Source organism: Melanotaenia boesemani, chromosome 18 (assembly GCF_017639745.1).
Source record: "Melanotaenia boesemani isolate fMelBoe1 chromosome 18, fMelBoe1.pri, whole genome shotgun sequence".
In the NCBI taxonomy this organism is placed as follows: domain Eukaryota; kingdom Metazoa; phylum Chordata; class Actinopteri; order Atheriniformes; family Melanotaeniidae; genus Melanotaenia; species Melanotaenia boesemani.
In genome coordinates, this window is record NC_055699.1 from 18,193,905 (window position 1) to 18,211,259 (window position 17,355).

A 17,355-nucleotide genomic window follows, 5' to 3' on the forward strand; every position below is an offset into this window, starting at 1 on the left:
TCTTTAAGATTTTGTACATGTAATTACAGCAACAGCTTCAGAGTGAAAAACAGCATAGCTGATGATGGAGATGGTACACATTGGTGAAGGGGTGAATTAGAGGACAACACATCCTGCACACACACATACTGTGTTATGCATTGTGGATTAGCTTAAAAAATGCAGCCTGAAAGAGTAACTCCATTCAGTGATGCTACATGGATTGTATATGCATACAGCCACAGTGTTGGGAAAGTTGTAGATCATCGCCAATATTGGGTCAATTTTTCACAAACTTTGACCGGCAACAGTTCAGAGTTTCTAATACAAAGCTGCCACAAGTAATCATGGGTGGTTTGACTCTTTCCAACTTCCTCTAACATGCTCACATTAATATGTTAACTATATAGACCAGTGATTGTCAATTCTGGTCCTTGCGAGCCAGTGTCCTGCAGGTTTAAAAGTTTTTCCGCTGCAACACATCTGACTTAAGTCTGGCACACACATAAGGATTTTCTAAATTTGAAGAGATTTTTTATCTGTTTGACCCCTCACACATGAAGATAAAAAATCTGGCATTTTGCAGTTTTGATTGTAATGTGTGTGGTGTGCTCTGGTAATTTCAATACAGAACACCGCACACATAACGATTCTGTCCTGCAGCCAATCTACAATCTAGTCCCCCGAGTCAGAAATCTTGCGTGATCAATTGTAAGATAACAAAAACAAAGAAGAAGAAACATAACAACAACCGGAAAAACGAAGAAGAACCATGGCAACAACTGGAAAACACAAATCCAGAACTGGAAGAAAAAAAAAAAAAAAAAAAAAAAAGCAGACTGGGGACAGCGTGAACACAGACTTTATATCCGTCCTTGTTCCCCAGTCAGCTCGTTTTCTTATTGGCTACATTCATTCCACGTCACCATCCACACAGTCACAACTCAGGAGTTGTCGGCTTTCCACACACTTGAAGATTTTTGGGCTTAAATATTGAACATGTTTAATACTTGTTATGACCCGTTACGGAGTCAATTGTCGGGACAAATTCACTCTTAACACACCTCAGACCACAGAATAGTCTTATAGGATAATCTTATAAGACTTAAGATAATCGGCCGTTTGCCTTCCTTGTCCAGGTTAAGACTTGTTCAGAGCTTAATGTCAAGTTTTGCACAAGTCTGCTTATTACCCATTGATTTGATTCAGTTGTGTTCCAGCAGGGAAACTTCTTAAACTTGCAGGACACTGGCCCTCAAGGACAATGACTGAGGATTCCTGATATAGACTGTATATAAGAAGTTACTGGTTTGTGAAATCTTGTTTTGAAGCCTCAAGTTTGGCATTCGATGTTTTTGTCTTTTAGAACTCAGAAGTGATCAAAACAAGAGGTTCATGTTGATACCTTATTGGATAAAAACATATAATGCTGATAAGTGGGCTGTAAATCACAAATTTGATGAGCAAAATTAACATAAAAACTAAGCCACATTCTGCATATTGAACTTCAAAATGTTCACATAATGTAAAAGAAACCTGAAAAAACACATTTTAATTTTTTCAATAAATTAAAGTACCTTAAACCTTACTCCTATTTGCACCAACAACATCTGGTTAATTTTTACCTGCCAGTTTTACAAATTTTCACAAGTGACAGTTCTGATTATGGGATGTATTGCTTCTACAGTTTATTACAGATGGGCTGACACTTTTCCTCTTCAACTAAGGTGCTCACATTGGCATGTTAACAGCATGTGAACATTAATTAAATTCTGTATTAACCATGGATTGCATAGAAGAGGTTTCTTTTGCCATAATCAAATTCATAATTTGTTTGAGAAGTCTTGTTTTTACGCCTCAAGTTTTGAATTTGGCTGTTGTTGCTTTTGTCTCTCTTGAAGCCAGTAGTGCAGTATTGGGGCATAGTGGAAAATTAGTAACTGACCAGATAAATTGACATTGATTTAGGCCAAAAAAAAAAGACCACCAGCACACTAATCAAAATGAATTAAAAGCTCTTAACTTGTGGGAAAAGTGTACGAGGTACTGGGACTTTGTAAAGCAAGCACCTGAAGCTGATCAGTTAGAGAAAACCAAGTTGCCACCTGTGATATAAAATAAAAAATCAAGAAAATTCTGCTTTTAACATGTACAAGTAGCAGAAATGTTACAAATCCAACTGTTTTAATATGTAAAGCTCAGTTTTAAAAGTAAAAATATTGAGTCTAAGGAATAATGCATACCTTATAATAAGAAAGAACTACAGTACCTTTTAACTGATCTAAATTATCTGAACTTTTAACTCATCTCATCAACATCATCTGTTACTTTAAGGATGTCTACACCTGATATTAGCATGTCTTAACTGACCTGATCACAGATCAGTGTACAGATCACCAAGCCTATAATTACATTGATTTATTAATCTGTATATATAATCCTTTCAGAGTGAAGAAATGTGTTGTCTGTGTGTTTTATTACAGGTTTCCAGTTGTATGCCATGGATGTTTAGTTTCTTGTGGATTTGCAACATCTTTTGCATGAAGAAATCATGTAGGTTGTGTGTTTATTTGAATACAGTTAGCAATAAAAGATAATAAAAATTGCTCACTTGAGAAGCATGTGGACTTGCATTTTCCTGGCATTGCAAACACCTGCACTACATAGAAAGCTTCACATTTCCCAGCTGAGTTCATACAGCACATAGCATATGCAGCGCAGGCATATGTTTCAACACAACTCCAAGCAATATTGACCAAAATAACAAATGGGAGACTTCCTCCTGGGACAGGATTCATTCTGGACTTTTGAACACTCAGTCAGATAAGGTATCCAGGAGACCGACTGCTTGGAGGTGTGGGCAGCGTCTGCACAGAAGGAAGGACTGGGCAGAGTTTCCCTTGCACATCCTTAGTGATAAGATCCTTTTATCCAAACGTTCTTGTGGCACTGGAAATGGATGCATTTTCGTCATAGGTTGCCTCAGCTGGGAGTCAAACCTCCTAAATCTGGAAATATCTAAATATATAAATAAAACTGACTTCTTTGTTATATTCAAATTTAGTCTCTTAACATCTCTTCTTATATTTCTTATGTCTCATTCTCTCATGATGCCTCTAGTGGGATGACATAGATGTTAAAATACTTTAGATATTCTCTGTTACAAAAAAAGTAACAGCATATAGATTCTCTTACTCTTTTGCTCTCCTCATCGCAGCTTCCCTCCATCCCTCCGACTGTTTTCCCGTCAGTATCATGCTTGGAAAGTCAGCCTGTGGGTCAAACTAGGGCTCATAAATTTGTCAGCAGCTGTTGAACAGTAAGGGAGGCTACTTGCTCTGGAGGGTCAGGACCGTTTGCGCTCGCATGGGGCCTTTTTTCTCACTGCAGAGCCGCAGTTGTTGTTTCAGGCACGTCCTCTGAGAGGCCGAGGGGTACGGCTTTCTCTGTGACAGGACTGTGTGATGAAGACTTTTTGTGTTAGTCCTGGCTGTCTAACAAGTCCATTCAATATGTTCCAACAATTAGTGGAGACACATGAACGTAAGCAAAGTCACACATGTCAGTGTAAGTAGCCACATACATTCTCTAACCCTTGACCCTAGCCTTGTGGGGAAACTTTACCCTTACAAACTTATCACTGTTAAACAAACATGTATTGTTTATCTACCTTGTGTCTCAATGTCCATTGTGTTTTTCAGGGATTGTATTTTTCAACGTTTTTAAAGATAAATAGTATGGGTGGCATTTCAAGTGAAAATGCTATCGTCCATTCAAATAACCCACCCTCTGCAGGTGTTTGGTGTTGGCTAACACCATGTTAGCATTGTCATGTACACATGCTGCTACTTTTCTGGTCAAAGAACATCATTTTGCATTTGAGCATGCAATGCCATGAGTGTTACATAAGGCTCTGAAGTAAACTGCTCATCAATCTGTGGTGAGACAGCTTGTCAACCCAAGCTGAGCGTGAAGCTCAGCTACAGTATAATCATACCGTTTCTTCAGTGTTGTGCTGATTGTTTTTCTTAATAGGATCGTAAACTCAGTTTTAACAAATTCCATCAAATTTAATAAACTTTTAACAAAACAAAGGGGAAACATGTCTTTAGCTATCATCTTTGGGATGAAGTATGCTATTTGTTCTTCATGTCTAAGAAAACTTAGCATGGAAATGGAACCGATTTCATTTTCATAAAGTTTTCTGTAAAGATAGTATTGTTTCAATAACGGTGTGCGCCCACACATAACCACTGATTACACCTTAGTATTCATGCCAGGCCTGTAAGTGCTGTTGAAACGATGTATATACCAAAAACGAAGAAGATGGTGGACAATTGAGCTAAAAAGGGACATTTTTGTGATTTTTTTTGTTGCTGTTTTTTTACAGACTTTGTTGTAAAAGCCAAATCAAGGTTCTTTTAAAGATTCAGTCCAGTTCAATTCAATTAATTGTAGTCCAGTTCTAATCCAATTAAAACAAATACATTATATGATGCACATTAGTTAAATTTATATTATTTAATTTATAATAAATAATTATATTACTTTTATATTACTTATTATTCATATTATCCAAGTCATAAAATTTAATTGCTTGGCAAAGGAAAGTAAGTACTTGTTTAAAAGAAGATGAATATCGAGACAATAATTACATAAACTTCATAAACCAGAGATCATGAACTCAGGAGCTCTTGGGCCAATTTAGATAACTCAAACAATGGGTCATTAAGAGGCTAGTGGAGAATTTGACAACAAGCTTTTGGAGAATCATTTAATTTCAATCAAGTGTGTTGGAGCAGGGAAATATCTAAAACCTGAAGGTCCCTGGCATAAACTGTTCGATTTTCAGTTATATGAGTATCTGAAAACCATTTTCACCAAGTATAACAACATTTTCTTGCTACTATAAGAAGCTTTATGACACAATACAAAAATAAAGCCGCTTTATTCTTGTATTGTGTCATAAACCCACAACACAAATATAACTAATAAAGAATGAATCCTTCAACAAAACTAAAATCAATGCACCTATTTTTGCATTTCTTTTCAGTAAAATAAAACAAAGTTTTAATTTTTCATTTATTTATTTATGTGTATATTCACCATTCACTCAGCTATCTTCTGCAATCACTTAATAAGTACAACTATTTACCTTAAAGTTGGAAACGTCTAATTTTGACAAATATTTGATGAGCATCTCACATTCGACCCACCAACCGCTCCCATTTTTTCCAACCTTAGCTTGCATCTCTAGATAACACTTATGTTATCTAGAGAATTATCTGGAACATATGTCTTATCTGGGCTTGTGTGTGTTATCTAGAATGCACTTTATAAGCTAATGCACTCATTACTGAGATAAAGTCATTGGGAAAGGGGAGTGCCATGATTTAAAAATCCTGTTTCTTGTTGGTTGATGAGTAAAGAAACACCTCTGCAGAGCTTTAAAACGCCAACAGTACAATAATAAATATATATATATATATATATATATTCCAAATTCATGTTTACTTGTTTTCAATAATTCATTTTCTGTACTGCTTAATCCAGTTAAGGGTTGCAGGGAAGCTGGAGCCTATCCCAGCAATTACCAAGCGAGAGGCAGGCGACGCCCTGGACAGGTCGGCAGTTCTTCGCAGGGCTAAGGTTTATTTGTTTTATTTTACTTAATCTGTTGAGTTTGAACTGGAATTAGGAAAATGCAAAACTGTGATTTGTGGCTGAATATAATTCAGGTGGTGTGAACTAATTTAAATTAACACCATCAATTTAGCTGCAGAGCCAAATACCACAGTGCCACTGTGGGTGCTTGTTTGAGCAAAATGCTGTTAAGGCTGCTACTGTTAAACAAGTAGTGGTATAACAGCAAAATAACAATTAAAACACTAATTACTATAATAAGTGTAGTGAATATTCATCACCCATAAGGGGGTTAATTTCAGGATTGTAAAAGTATTGATTTTCACATATAATAAGTTAACAAGCCGTAACCTAAAAGCAGCCCAGACAGAACAAATTTCATTACAATATATCCAGTTTGATTTGGTAGAAACTGAAAAGGCTGCAGATGATGATGCAGCATGAAAAGTTTTAGGATCCAGCTCAGAGGTGCTTTAAACCTTTTATTAAATCATGAAATCCTCAGAACAAACACAGACATGCACACACCTTCCTGCTCCTGCTCGTTCAAGGTCAGCAGAGGCTTTAAATCACCTGACATCTGCCCCAAGTTTTTTACCCTTCGAAACCTTTTCTGGGTGTGCCTTTCTCTTTCCTCTTTGCCCTCTCGTCTCCCTCCTTATTGATCTGAGATAAATCCCTGCAGGCTTCTCAGTGGTTTCACAGAAGAATGTGATGGCAGAAAACATCCAACATGACATTTACGCCGTTCCTGTCAGCCTCGAAACGCCGGAGTCATTATGATAATGGATGGAGTTTTCTGGGCACACAGGACACACTTGATGGAGTTCAGCAGGTCACAGGTTCACAACCTTTATCCACTCAGAAATTCCAAAGACATACCAGCAGTGTTGACACTAAAAGCTCTTGTCCTGTAGTGTAACGCTGGCTCCATCACCATAGAGAGCTACTTGAGAAAGGAAAAGGTTTATAGTTTGAGAGTATTGGAGGAGCCTACACTGCATTAAAGAAATAAACTATCCTAAATCTTTGACAGCAAATGTCCGTAAAGCAGGTGAAATATGGTTAAAGAACATGCCCAAAAGTGTGTCTTTCCACTTGCAATTTCTACATTTACAGAGGAAAATGATGTAGCTTTGTCCTAGGACCACTCACGGTCATGTGACCCAGTGATCTGTGGGCCAGTGGTCAGGGACCCTGACATATGGAATAAATGTGGCTTTTAAATCAATAAAAAAAAATTCATCACATCTAAGTAAAGTAAAACAGCCTGTGGGGAGATTAGTAGAGCAAATTCCATACATCATGATGGCTGTGAAAGACGACACTCCTTTAAAAAAACTTTAAAAGACTTTAAAAAAGGAAGAATGTACAGATTGTTCTGATTTTCTGGCACAATGTTGGCTTTTTTTTTTTTTTTTACTTCTACAGGTTGTTTAAGAGAACAACCAACATGCACCAATCCATTTGTACGTCTGTGTCTCCTTCCTAATTACCTCCATCTAAGTCTAGCAGCTGGTTACCTCAGTTGGCAGTGCATCCGTCTCCCATGTGGGAAACCAGCGTTCGAACCCCGCAGGGGCAAAAATAAACACCTTCCATGTGGGTCCTTATGCAAGACCCTTAATGCTACTGCCTAACCATGACTAAATGACTGTAATGTAAGACTGTAGAGGTTGATAGCCTTATATACAATGTATTTACATAGAAATTACCAACTGGGGGAGAATCTGCATCCCTTCATGGTCATAAGCTCATTTCTTTATAATGACTGAGATTTATTTAAGAGAAGCATAAACATGTACAACTCGATAAATGTGGCGAAAAGAATGTGGATGAGAGTTATGCATCTGGGTGCAGGTGTTTTTATCTTTCGACAAAATGAAGTGGAATTTGGTTTCATTTTTAGTACAAAACTCAGAAATGGAGATAAATTAAGATGCATAAACAAAAAGCAACATGAGTTTGCATCTCTGTCGCTTTTTCTCCTTCCTTCACAAATGCAAACCCAAGAGATACAAACAAAGCACAAACACTGATCCCCTCTTAATGATCTCCTCTGCATGGCCTCCTCAAAGACAGCTAAACACAACACGAAGGCAGACAGCTTTAAAACCTCTTGAGGAAGAAAGAGCAATGCTGGAGTTAAAATGCAGGCACGCTCTTTCCTTTGGTTTGTTTTAAGTAGAAACCCATGCACTCATGTACTTACACAAGAGTTTGCAACAATCTCGAAACCTTAATCCCACAAAGGCAGAACGTTATTGTCTATTTGATTTCTAAAATAAAAAAAAAAAAGCAGCAATCATATGAGATACGGTAAAACAGAGAAAAAGCAAGTGAAGCTCGACCTCATCCTCTTAAACAAGGCAGAGCAAGCAGAGCAAATTCCTCCATGCCTGCATACTGAGGTGATAAATGGGAGCAGCAGGTCCTAATCAGATGTTCCTCCAGGGTTATCAGCCCTGTTCAGTCGATCGTTACCAGCAGGGAGTGTGCTGCACTTCACCTCCTTATCTGGTCACACTCCTTCATCCCATGCCACTATCGCTCTGAACTGGAATTGAGCCCGACGAAGACATGAGGATTGATGGAAGGGGGGAGAAAAAGAGGAGCGCAGCAAGAGGTGTAATCTCTGTACTTAGCCCCAATCTGGGCTGCCATCTCGTCAAGTTGGAGAGTTATGGCGTGAGAGGGAGAGATATGATCGGGGTGGGTGGGCGCGGGAGAAGGAGGCGTGATGTGAGTACGTGGTTGGGCTTTTAGAGCAGGGTGTGTGACAAAGATTACTTCAACTTTACGTGGAATTGTCTCTTATAAATGGTTTCCACTGACCTTACGATCAACATGTGTGTGTGTGCGCACATCCCCATCTTGCTTAAAAACATTAGCCATATCAGTTCTTCCAGTAACTGAGCACGTAATAGTCAGCGGGCCCACTCATACACCACACTGTAACAAAAGCAAATAGCTTTAGTAATAAAAATGCTGGACAACAGGATCGTTTTTGTAACACTTCATCTTTTTATGACAGATATAAACCCAACAGGAAAACGCATAATATGCTTAATCAGAAATGTTTCCTACATCAGCCCTGTTTGTTTCTCGGAGCAGTGGCGTGTTTTTGCCAGAGAGCCTGACAACCAATACAATCCAAACATGAGAAAAAGGGAAGCGCTTTAAAAGACTGAAACTCAATATGCAGAATTATTTGTATATCTTGGGTCCTTCTTGAACATCACTGCAAGTTCAAGTGAATTTGTGGCAGCAGTCACATATTTTATGTTGTAAACAGATGAAAACAGAGGTCTGAAGTTAGTAAATGTAATTTTTCTCACTATTGCGGGAAGGTTTAAAGTGCCAAGTTTATGTCCCAGAAGAGAGCCTATACTCCGCTGTATGACTTGAATTCCTTGCTTAACTTTTGGCTAATGCTGTTTAGAGTATTCTCAGGGTTGAGGTGAAGTGACGGGTGGTCCTCTGCTCTGGTCTCCGAGGCTTTGCAGGAAGTGTTTTAAGTCGATTTAGTAAAAAATTTCCAAAGCTACATTTTGTTAGAAACAATTGGCTCTTTGATTGGAGCAAACTAATTATTTGATCATGCTGGGGCTTTGGGACACGTTTCGCTGCAAAGGAAGTGGCTTACCTGGGCTTAGGCACTGAGAAGTGTAGCCAGGCATCATATGACAAAACAGCCATCTAATAAGGGCACTTCATTTCTAAATAAGCATAGGGCTGTCTGGACGTGGCTAATCTAAAAATCTACTTCTTCAAGTTTTCTGGCTTGTTTGCCTTTAGAGTGTGTGAGGTAGGTTGGCACAAAGCTTAGCTGTTGACTCAGGAAAGAGGGTTAGTGACAGCTCAGCTTTAGCTATGTAATGAAGTGTGCTGAGCAGGAAAGGAGAAAGGGAAAAGAAGAAAATAATGGTAGTGGTGATGCATCGTTTTTTTTAGTTTGTTTTTTTTTAATGCTACAAATAGCATGTAATTTTATTTTCCAGAGGCTGGAAAGACGAAATCTGAATGCAAGTAATAGGAATTCAGGATCATTTCTGAATAACCTCACTGGCCACTTTATGTCCACCTTTCTAAAACTGCCTTTACAACTTCCTTAACTCTTGGTTTAACATCCCTCAGAGGTTTTGTTCCATATGGACATGAAAGAATCACCCAGTTGCTGCATCTTTGTCGGCTGCACATCCATGATGAGAATCTCCCGTTCCACCACATCCCAAAGCTGCTCTATTGGATGGAGATCTGGAGACTGTGGAGGCCTTTGGAGTGCAGTGATAAACCGCTTGGAGATGATTTGAGCTTTGTGACGTGGTGCATTGTCCTGCTGGAATTGGCCATAAAAAATGCAAGCTGTGGCATTTAAAATGACACTCAAATAGTTCTAAGGGGCTCCATTACACCAGCATGAGCCTAGAAACATGTTGATATTCATGCAGGATGGATCAATGATTTCATGTTGTTTCTACTAAATTCTCACTCTGTCATCTGAATGTGGAGCTGAAATGGAGACTCATCAGACCAGCAATGTTTTTCAATCTATTGTCCAGTGTTGGTGAGTCTGTGTGAATTGTAGCCTCAGTTTCTTGTTCTTGGCTGACAGGAGTGGCGCTCGGTGTGGTCATCTGCTGCTGTAGCCCATCTGCGTCAAGGTTGGACGTGTTGTGTGCTCGTTCTGCATACCTCGGTTGGAACCAGTGCTTATCTGACCTCCTGTTGCTTTTCTATCATCTCCAACCAGTTTGCCCATTCTCCTCTGACCTCTGACAGCAAGACATTTTGGTCCAGACAGCTGCTGCTGACTGGATATTTTCTCTTTTTCAGACCATTCTCTGTAAACCCTAGAGATGGTTGTGTGTGAAAATCCCAGCAGATCAGCAGTTTCTGAAATACTCACCCCAACAACCATACCACGTTTAAAGTAACTTAAATCACCTTTCTTCCTCATTCTGATGCTCAGATTGAACCTCAGCAAGTCGTCTTCACCATGTCTACATGACTAAATGCACTGAGCTGCTGCTATGTGATTGGCTGATTAGATATTAGTATTAACAAGCAATTAAACAGGTGTCTCTAATAAAATTACCTTCAAGTGTAGTTTGAGATGCATTCTACCAAGAAGTTAGAAAAGATGTAAATACACGTAGACAGAGGCAGTCTGTCTATAGTGTACTGGGATGATATTGTGTGTTGGTTCAATGATTACAATTCTTAGCATCTAAATTAAGTGCATGTGGCCCCAGGAAGTCTTTCAAACATTATCCAGATGGTGAATAAGTCTCCTCAATATTGCACACATAATATATTCTGCTGTATCACTACTGTCAAAGAACAATCATATGCATCTTGCAAAGGGCATGTACGATTCACTCAAACAAGCAGGTAGGATGAGAGGTTAAATTTAACCGGTGAGCACAAAGAGAAACTAAAACAAGACTCAAAAACTCTATGTGGATTTTCCTGGATTATCCCAGGTTCTTCCACCTCATGTCTTCCAGCAAACAAACAGACGGATGGGGCAGCAAACAGCCAGACAGGATCAGACTGCCAAGCTTAAAGAGGCCTTCACACCTGTTTGCATGGCTGAAGAGCAAGAGTGAAGCAAACTCGTCAAAGTTAAATGCAGACGACACAAGAACAACATTCAGAGTTCCTGCTTTGTGACCCATAAAACCAGCCATTTCTGTGCATCTTTGAATCACCAGAACCACAAAAACCAAACCTGATAGGAACAGCAAATTTCTCCACGCTGGCTCTTGGAACCCTCACTGCGGATTTGGATATTTATTCAACAGTGTCACTCTTCATTAATCGACTGAGCGTAGACTCCTTGTTTTTGTTTTCCACTCGGAAACCCGATGCTGGTAACTTAATCCACACTAGATTACCTTGTGAGAGATTTTGAGATGAACTAAGATCAGAATGTGAAAAAGGTGGGTCAGTTTTTGGACTGTGTATCTAAACTTTCTTAGTAGAACTTTTACACAGTCTATTGAAATACACATTAAACAAGTGCAAACAAGCCCAAAACTTTGTTAAAAGTGACACTGGCCATTGACCCAAGGATGCTGCTGTGCATTAGGACATGTTCGAAGCTGCATGACTCACACAGCATACAGCGTCACTCCACTGGACCTCAGTGGAAACCAGGACGTCCGCAAGGCAAACAGTGATGAATGTGCTATTCTAGGAATGAAGATGAAAAATGAGCTGGAAAATGTGCTTCTGCTCCCCCAATTCAAAGTTTTCCATAACCTGTTTGGCTTTTTTTTTTTTTTTTTTTTTTTTTTTAATGAGTGATTCTGAAAAAGTGATGACAGCAAAGGAGAACAGATGACTGAACAACAGATCTACATGAATCATGCAGGGGAGTGGTGGGGGCATAGAGGCATATGGTTTGCAGAAAGCCCATTTGAGACTAGATGTAACACAGAGCCTCTTAAATCTATGGGTGCCCCATGAGAATACCTTCAGAAAATGAGCTGTCTGTCTGTGTTTCTGCCTCAGCTGGCTGTGAAAGACATCAGTTTAAACTACACCTAAATCACTGTCATTGTTTTCTTTGCTGTGGGTCAGTTTAATGTCTGAGATTTGTACATCTACCTGTACGCAGGGAGGATATGCTCACATAGACAGATTAATCCAGCTTTTAAATCAATAAAAGAAGGGCCAGTGTCATCTTTTTCTGCTTTGATTGGATGGATTAACTTGTTAAAGTGTCCTCTACTGAACAATATTTGCCACATAAGGAGCTCCCTGATTTGTGTGTGTGTGTGTCAGTTCATCTCGCTCCGTATTTACCTAACCATTTCAGACAGATTGTTCAGCCTCTACACATTTCTTCCTCTCATTTATCTTAATTTTAATTTGCAGTTTTACTCCGACCACACATGATATCCAGATTTTTGAGCAATAAGAAGGACCACCCAGAAGTGTTTCAGGCCTCTTTCTACCAAGTTGCTCCACAAAAAATAGCTCCAATCGAGCACAAGACACATTAAAAACTAATCGGATGGCAGTGACACACAGTAGTCGTGCACAGCTTTATTTGCAAAGCAGATGGAAAGCCTTGGCCTGTCCAACATTAATTACAATCACATTCACAGAGGAAGCCGTCCCTCCTCCAGGGCGGTTAGGACTCTGTGTACGGCTGGAGGAGATGGCAACCTAATCCCCCTGGTCACCGCAGAAAACTGAGGGAATTGTCAAAAGATGCACAGGACGTGATTAATCAAAGTGGAGAAGCCAGATGTGCAACAACACAGGAGTATAAACCAAAACTAACACAGCAAAGGAAGAACAAAACCACAGACACACAAACAACATGCTGCCACCATCACACTCCCCCACAGAAGCCAGCGGATGGGTTTCGATATTTGAGACCAAAATCGATGGCTTCCCTCTCTCTGAATATCTGGTTTTCATCACCACATGTTGCAACACCAACACTCTGAGGACCAATAATTAGAAGTACATTTTCTAACTCAGCCCCTCCAACCTGATTTTCGTCATCATTTGTGGTGTTCAATGACTATTATTGGTTTATTCAGGTGATTGACAAAGCATTCAAAGGTCATAAAAGTCTTAAAAAAAAAGACAAAAACTCATACTTAAGCAGTGATAAAACTCCTGCTCTTAAAGATTATGACAATGGCCAAGAAGTTCTCAAGAACAATGACAATTAGTCTGGTTTTAAGTCTCCTTGTCCACCAGTCTGTGACTCAGGACCCCTGTTTATCTTCACACACTCTGTTTAGACTCTTCCAGTAAACACTGGAGCTGCTAATGGAAGGAAGGGCTTTGAGCTTTTATGTTCCCAACTCGTTGTGATTAAAGTGTCCCTCTTTATCATCGCTTGGGCTAATTAAAGACTAATCTGCTTGGGAAACACAAACAATGCGACGCAATTTACGCACAGAGCCCGCAACTCTCTGCACTGGAGGTCAAGGGCAGGAATAACACTTCATATACAAAATACCAGCGGTGGCGGTTGATGGTTTGCTGAGGATACTGGGTTTATTTTCCCGCGACAACATTAATCACTGGAGTAGATTGCAAAGAAAGTCTCACCACAGGATTTCAGTCCTATAAGTGAACCGAGGAAGGCATTTCAACCCGGAAAGCGGACGTGTAACAATAACTTACTAAAACAATACAAACACTGCTTTTCGAATCGCATGGGAAATTGGGTACTTATCTTGCCCTTGTGGTTCACGCAATTTAAAACACCAAACGTGCGTAATGATGCGTCCCTTTGCACAGTGCTCCTCAACGGAGGGCTTAGTTAAGGAGCGGGTCTACAGGTGGTTTAAACAAGTTTTCCTTTAAAGAACCGCAATACGTTACAATATGTCTTAATTTGGGATTTTATACTTCATTCAGGACAAGAACAATAACAGCACACACAGAAATGATCGATTCAAATAACTCACCTAAATTAACGAAGCTCATCACCATGTCTGCCTCATTTAGGAAGGCGGATTCTTGATATGATGTTAGAGGAGGGCTCTGGGTCGTCCGCATGGATCGGTATCTGTCTAGGACGCCTTCCACTTGGCTTTTTTCATCGCTGGATATTGTGTTGTACAAGTCCAACATAAAGAGCGGAGCGGAGTTGAACTTTCCGTGTGACAAATGCGGCCGTGGTCTGTGTGGCAGCCCCAGGATGGACAGGATCTCCTTTTGCATCTCCCTCTTCTCGTGCGTCCGCAGCCGCCGGTGGACGAAACTCGGATGCGCTTCGCTGTTTCCATCCAGCAAAAAATTACTCCCTGCGACCGTCAACGTGCAGTAATACGCGCTCCACCACAATCCAAGCAAGACGAGAAGGCAGCTGCTCATGGTGCTGTCCCGTTGTGCGCTCCGGAGTCCCAAGTGTGCGTGGCTTAAGAGTTTCAGCCGCCGATCCGAAAGCAATATACGCGAAATGAGTGTAACAGTAACCAAAATTCGTCCAAGAATGCTGCTGTCTGTTGCGACAACTGATCAGAAGCAGAAAAATAGTCGCGATTCAAGCCATTGAAGATACTCCCTGAAGCAAAATAAGCATAAAAGTATCGCTCCTGCTTTCATTTCTGAGTCCCGTAGCGCGCTGTGCTGCTTTTGGATGAAGTGCACCATGTGAAACTTTATTCTGAGCGCTCCGGTAAGTCGGTCAGCAGACACATTTCGATGCCACATTCATAAAAATAACTCCTCTGAAAGACGCCATTCTGTTGAAGTGGATATATTAACCCTTAGAGATGTGCGACACTTCTAAAAAAAAAAGTCCGTCTTCCAGCAGTTTAAGCGGCTTGAGCGGCGGTTTCTGACTCCTACAGGTTGTGTGTGAGAGTCTAGAAGGATTCAGCAGGTTGCAGTCCATATTATTCTTAAGTGCGCGTGTACGTGTGAACGCGACTGTGTGTGTATGAGTTCAGAAACCGCCCACTCCGCGTACGCTTAGCCAGAGGTGGAGCTCTTTAAACCCCCCGTAACATTTTAACATCATATTTTCATATTTTGTTCACGGCGGAATAACCACCCGTCTGTTTTAATCCACCCAATGAGCCAAGTCCTCTTTTTTATGTGCAAGTTTATTTATTTATTCCACAATTTCTTCTTCTTATTTCTGTAAGATGACTTTATCTGAGCCTCTGTTTAATATTTGCCACATCTTCAGTTTTATCTGCAGGACTGTTAGTTCAGGTCTGTGACTTCAAACTGCGTCTCACTGTTTTTGTCTCTTCAGTCAGTTGCGCCATTTCTCGGCTGCGCCTCTCTTGAAGCGGCTCAGGGATGCATTCTGCTTTTGAGCTGCTATGTCCAGTTGAGGCACGACCCCTGACGATGGAGTAGGAAACAGCAAGCAGAATACACACAGCATCTCTCAGGAGAAGTGAGCCAAATTATGATGTTGCTGCACCATCCTGGTTTCACCACTTCAAATGCATTTTGCAAGATATTTCTCCCTCAATAAATGTGGAAGCATACGTGCACAATGTATAATGAATTCCTATCCTCAACATTACCAAATAATTGTGGTAATAATTAGTTGCATTAAGTCCGGATGATCTGAAACCACAATAAAAAACATCTGTGGAGATGTGTTCAAACCAGAGTAATAGTGGCCAAATTATTTTTCAATACCAGGAGTTTGTGATATGCTGACCTCTACATGTATATGTGCTTCTAAAAGAACTGGATGGGACCTGCAGCCCTCTGTGCACCAAATGTTGGTGTTCAGGGGTAACTGGACACATATGCATGAAGTAAAATTAAATAATGTATATTAGTTTTTGTAAAAAAAAAAAAACTAATTTACCTTTAATATTCCTGCTATGGGCTGTTGGTGGAACCAGGATAACTATAACTTGACATAATTACACAAAATCTTTTAGGAGAGTTTTACTTTAGATGTGGGCGCCATTGTTCTTTCATTTATTTCTTCACCCCAATACTTCCTGTTGTTTCTTTTGCAAACTTTGCTTTCTATCACTAAAACACTCTGTTTTAACCTGATGATATTGAAATTGTGGCAAACTGAAGCTTGTAGGGTTGTTCATAGTTTGAAAGCTATGGAGAAATACTCTTAATCTTCATGTTTCTTTGCACTAGAACATTAACTCATAAATACTCCAGTAACATTAGCTTTGCTTGCCCATCGGCCCTGGGACAATTAGAACGTTGCACAAACCTAAAAAAAAATCAAAAATATTCCTTTAATGATTGTCTGAAAATGTCAACCCAAAGAGATCAAAAGGTACTCTTTATCTTCCACTGATGCTTTCATAGGCTTTAAAAACACACCTTCAGCTCTGTTTTACTGTGGGGTCTCTGCCTTTGTCTTTGCAGAAGGAATGCAGCTCAGATTGATATCAGGTGACTAACTCAAACAGTCTTGGAAATTCTACTTTTTAACTCTTGAGGGCTCTGTGGTTTGATGTTTAAGATCCTGCTTTATGATGACATGTTATCTGATGGGGTTTGATGCATTTACGCTGTTGCTCCAGTTACCAGTTTAGTCATCTATAAAAGCTAGTTGCATTGTTTGCCAGGTGAGCTTTGAGTCTGAATACGTTCCCTGTTTATTATTAATAAGTTTCTTCTTTTTAAGCGTTTCCTTTGTCATTTCTATCATCAACTACTTGCTATATTCCGAGTTAAATATGACCTGTTATGACTTCCAAATATACTTAAATTAAAGCTGAGACTGGATGCTTTCACCAAAACCAAACGAAAAAAAGAAAGAAAGAAAAAATCTGGACAGCCTGTATTCAACAAATCTGTCAATATTAAAAATAATTACATTTATATATTTAACTTTTTATTGCAATTTCCCCTCAGGAATTTAATTTAATAAAAAAAAAAGAAAAATCCAGTTTTATTTAAATTATTATTTTAAAGAATATCATTTAATTAGTACTTAAAATACCAGAGCTAAGGAATCCTCCATGTGAAGACTATTTTTCCTTTTTGCATCCATTGTCCCCTCCCACTTCTCTTTTCCTCCCATCATTCCTTTCACCCTACCCTGTGTTATGTCTCCTTGGTGCCTTCAGACTACGATGGTCCTGATGATAAGACCCAAAGGTGTCCATATCTCTCTGCGTCTGCTAGTGCTGCTGCCAGAGCCTATCTTATCTGTATGTGAAGAGTGAGAAGTAGCATCAAAGCTACACACACCATCACCACTACCACCACGCACACACACACAATCACTGCAGGGCAGCTCTCAGACTA

The 17,355-nt window shown here is 39.7% G+C and overlaps 1 protein-coding gene across 1 annotated transcript in view; it reads right to left on the reverse strand.

Annotated features, from left to right (window-relative positions):
- The window catches only part of bmp6 (bone morphogenetic protein 6), a 57,487-nt gene extending 42,498 nt beyond the window's left edge, over nucleotides 1–14,989 (reverse strand). The window contains exon 1 of the mRNA XM_041967633.1: nucleotides 14,067–14,989. Coding sequence (XP_041823567.1) covers nucleotides 14,067–14,475 — 409 coding nt within the window. The 5' untranslated portion in view covers nucleotides 14,476–14,989. The remainder of the gene's footprint in view (nucleotides 1–14,066) is intronic.
- Between the last annotated feature and the right edge of the window lie 2,366 nt (nucleotides 14,990–17,355).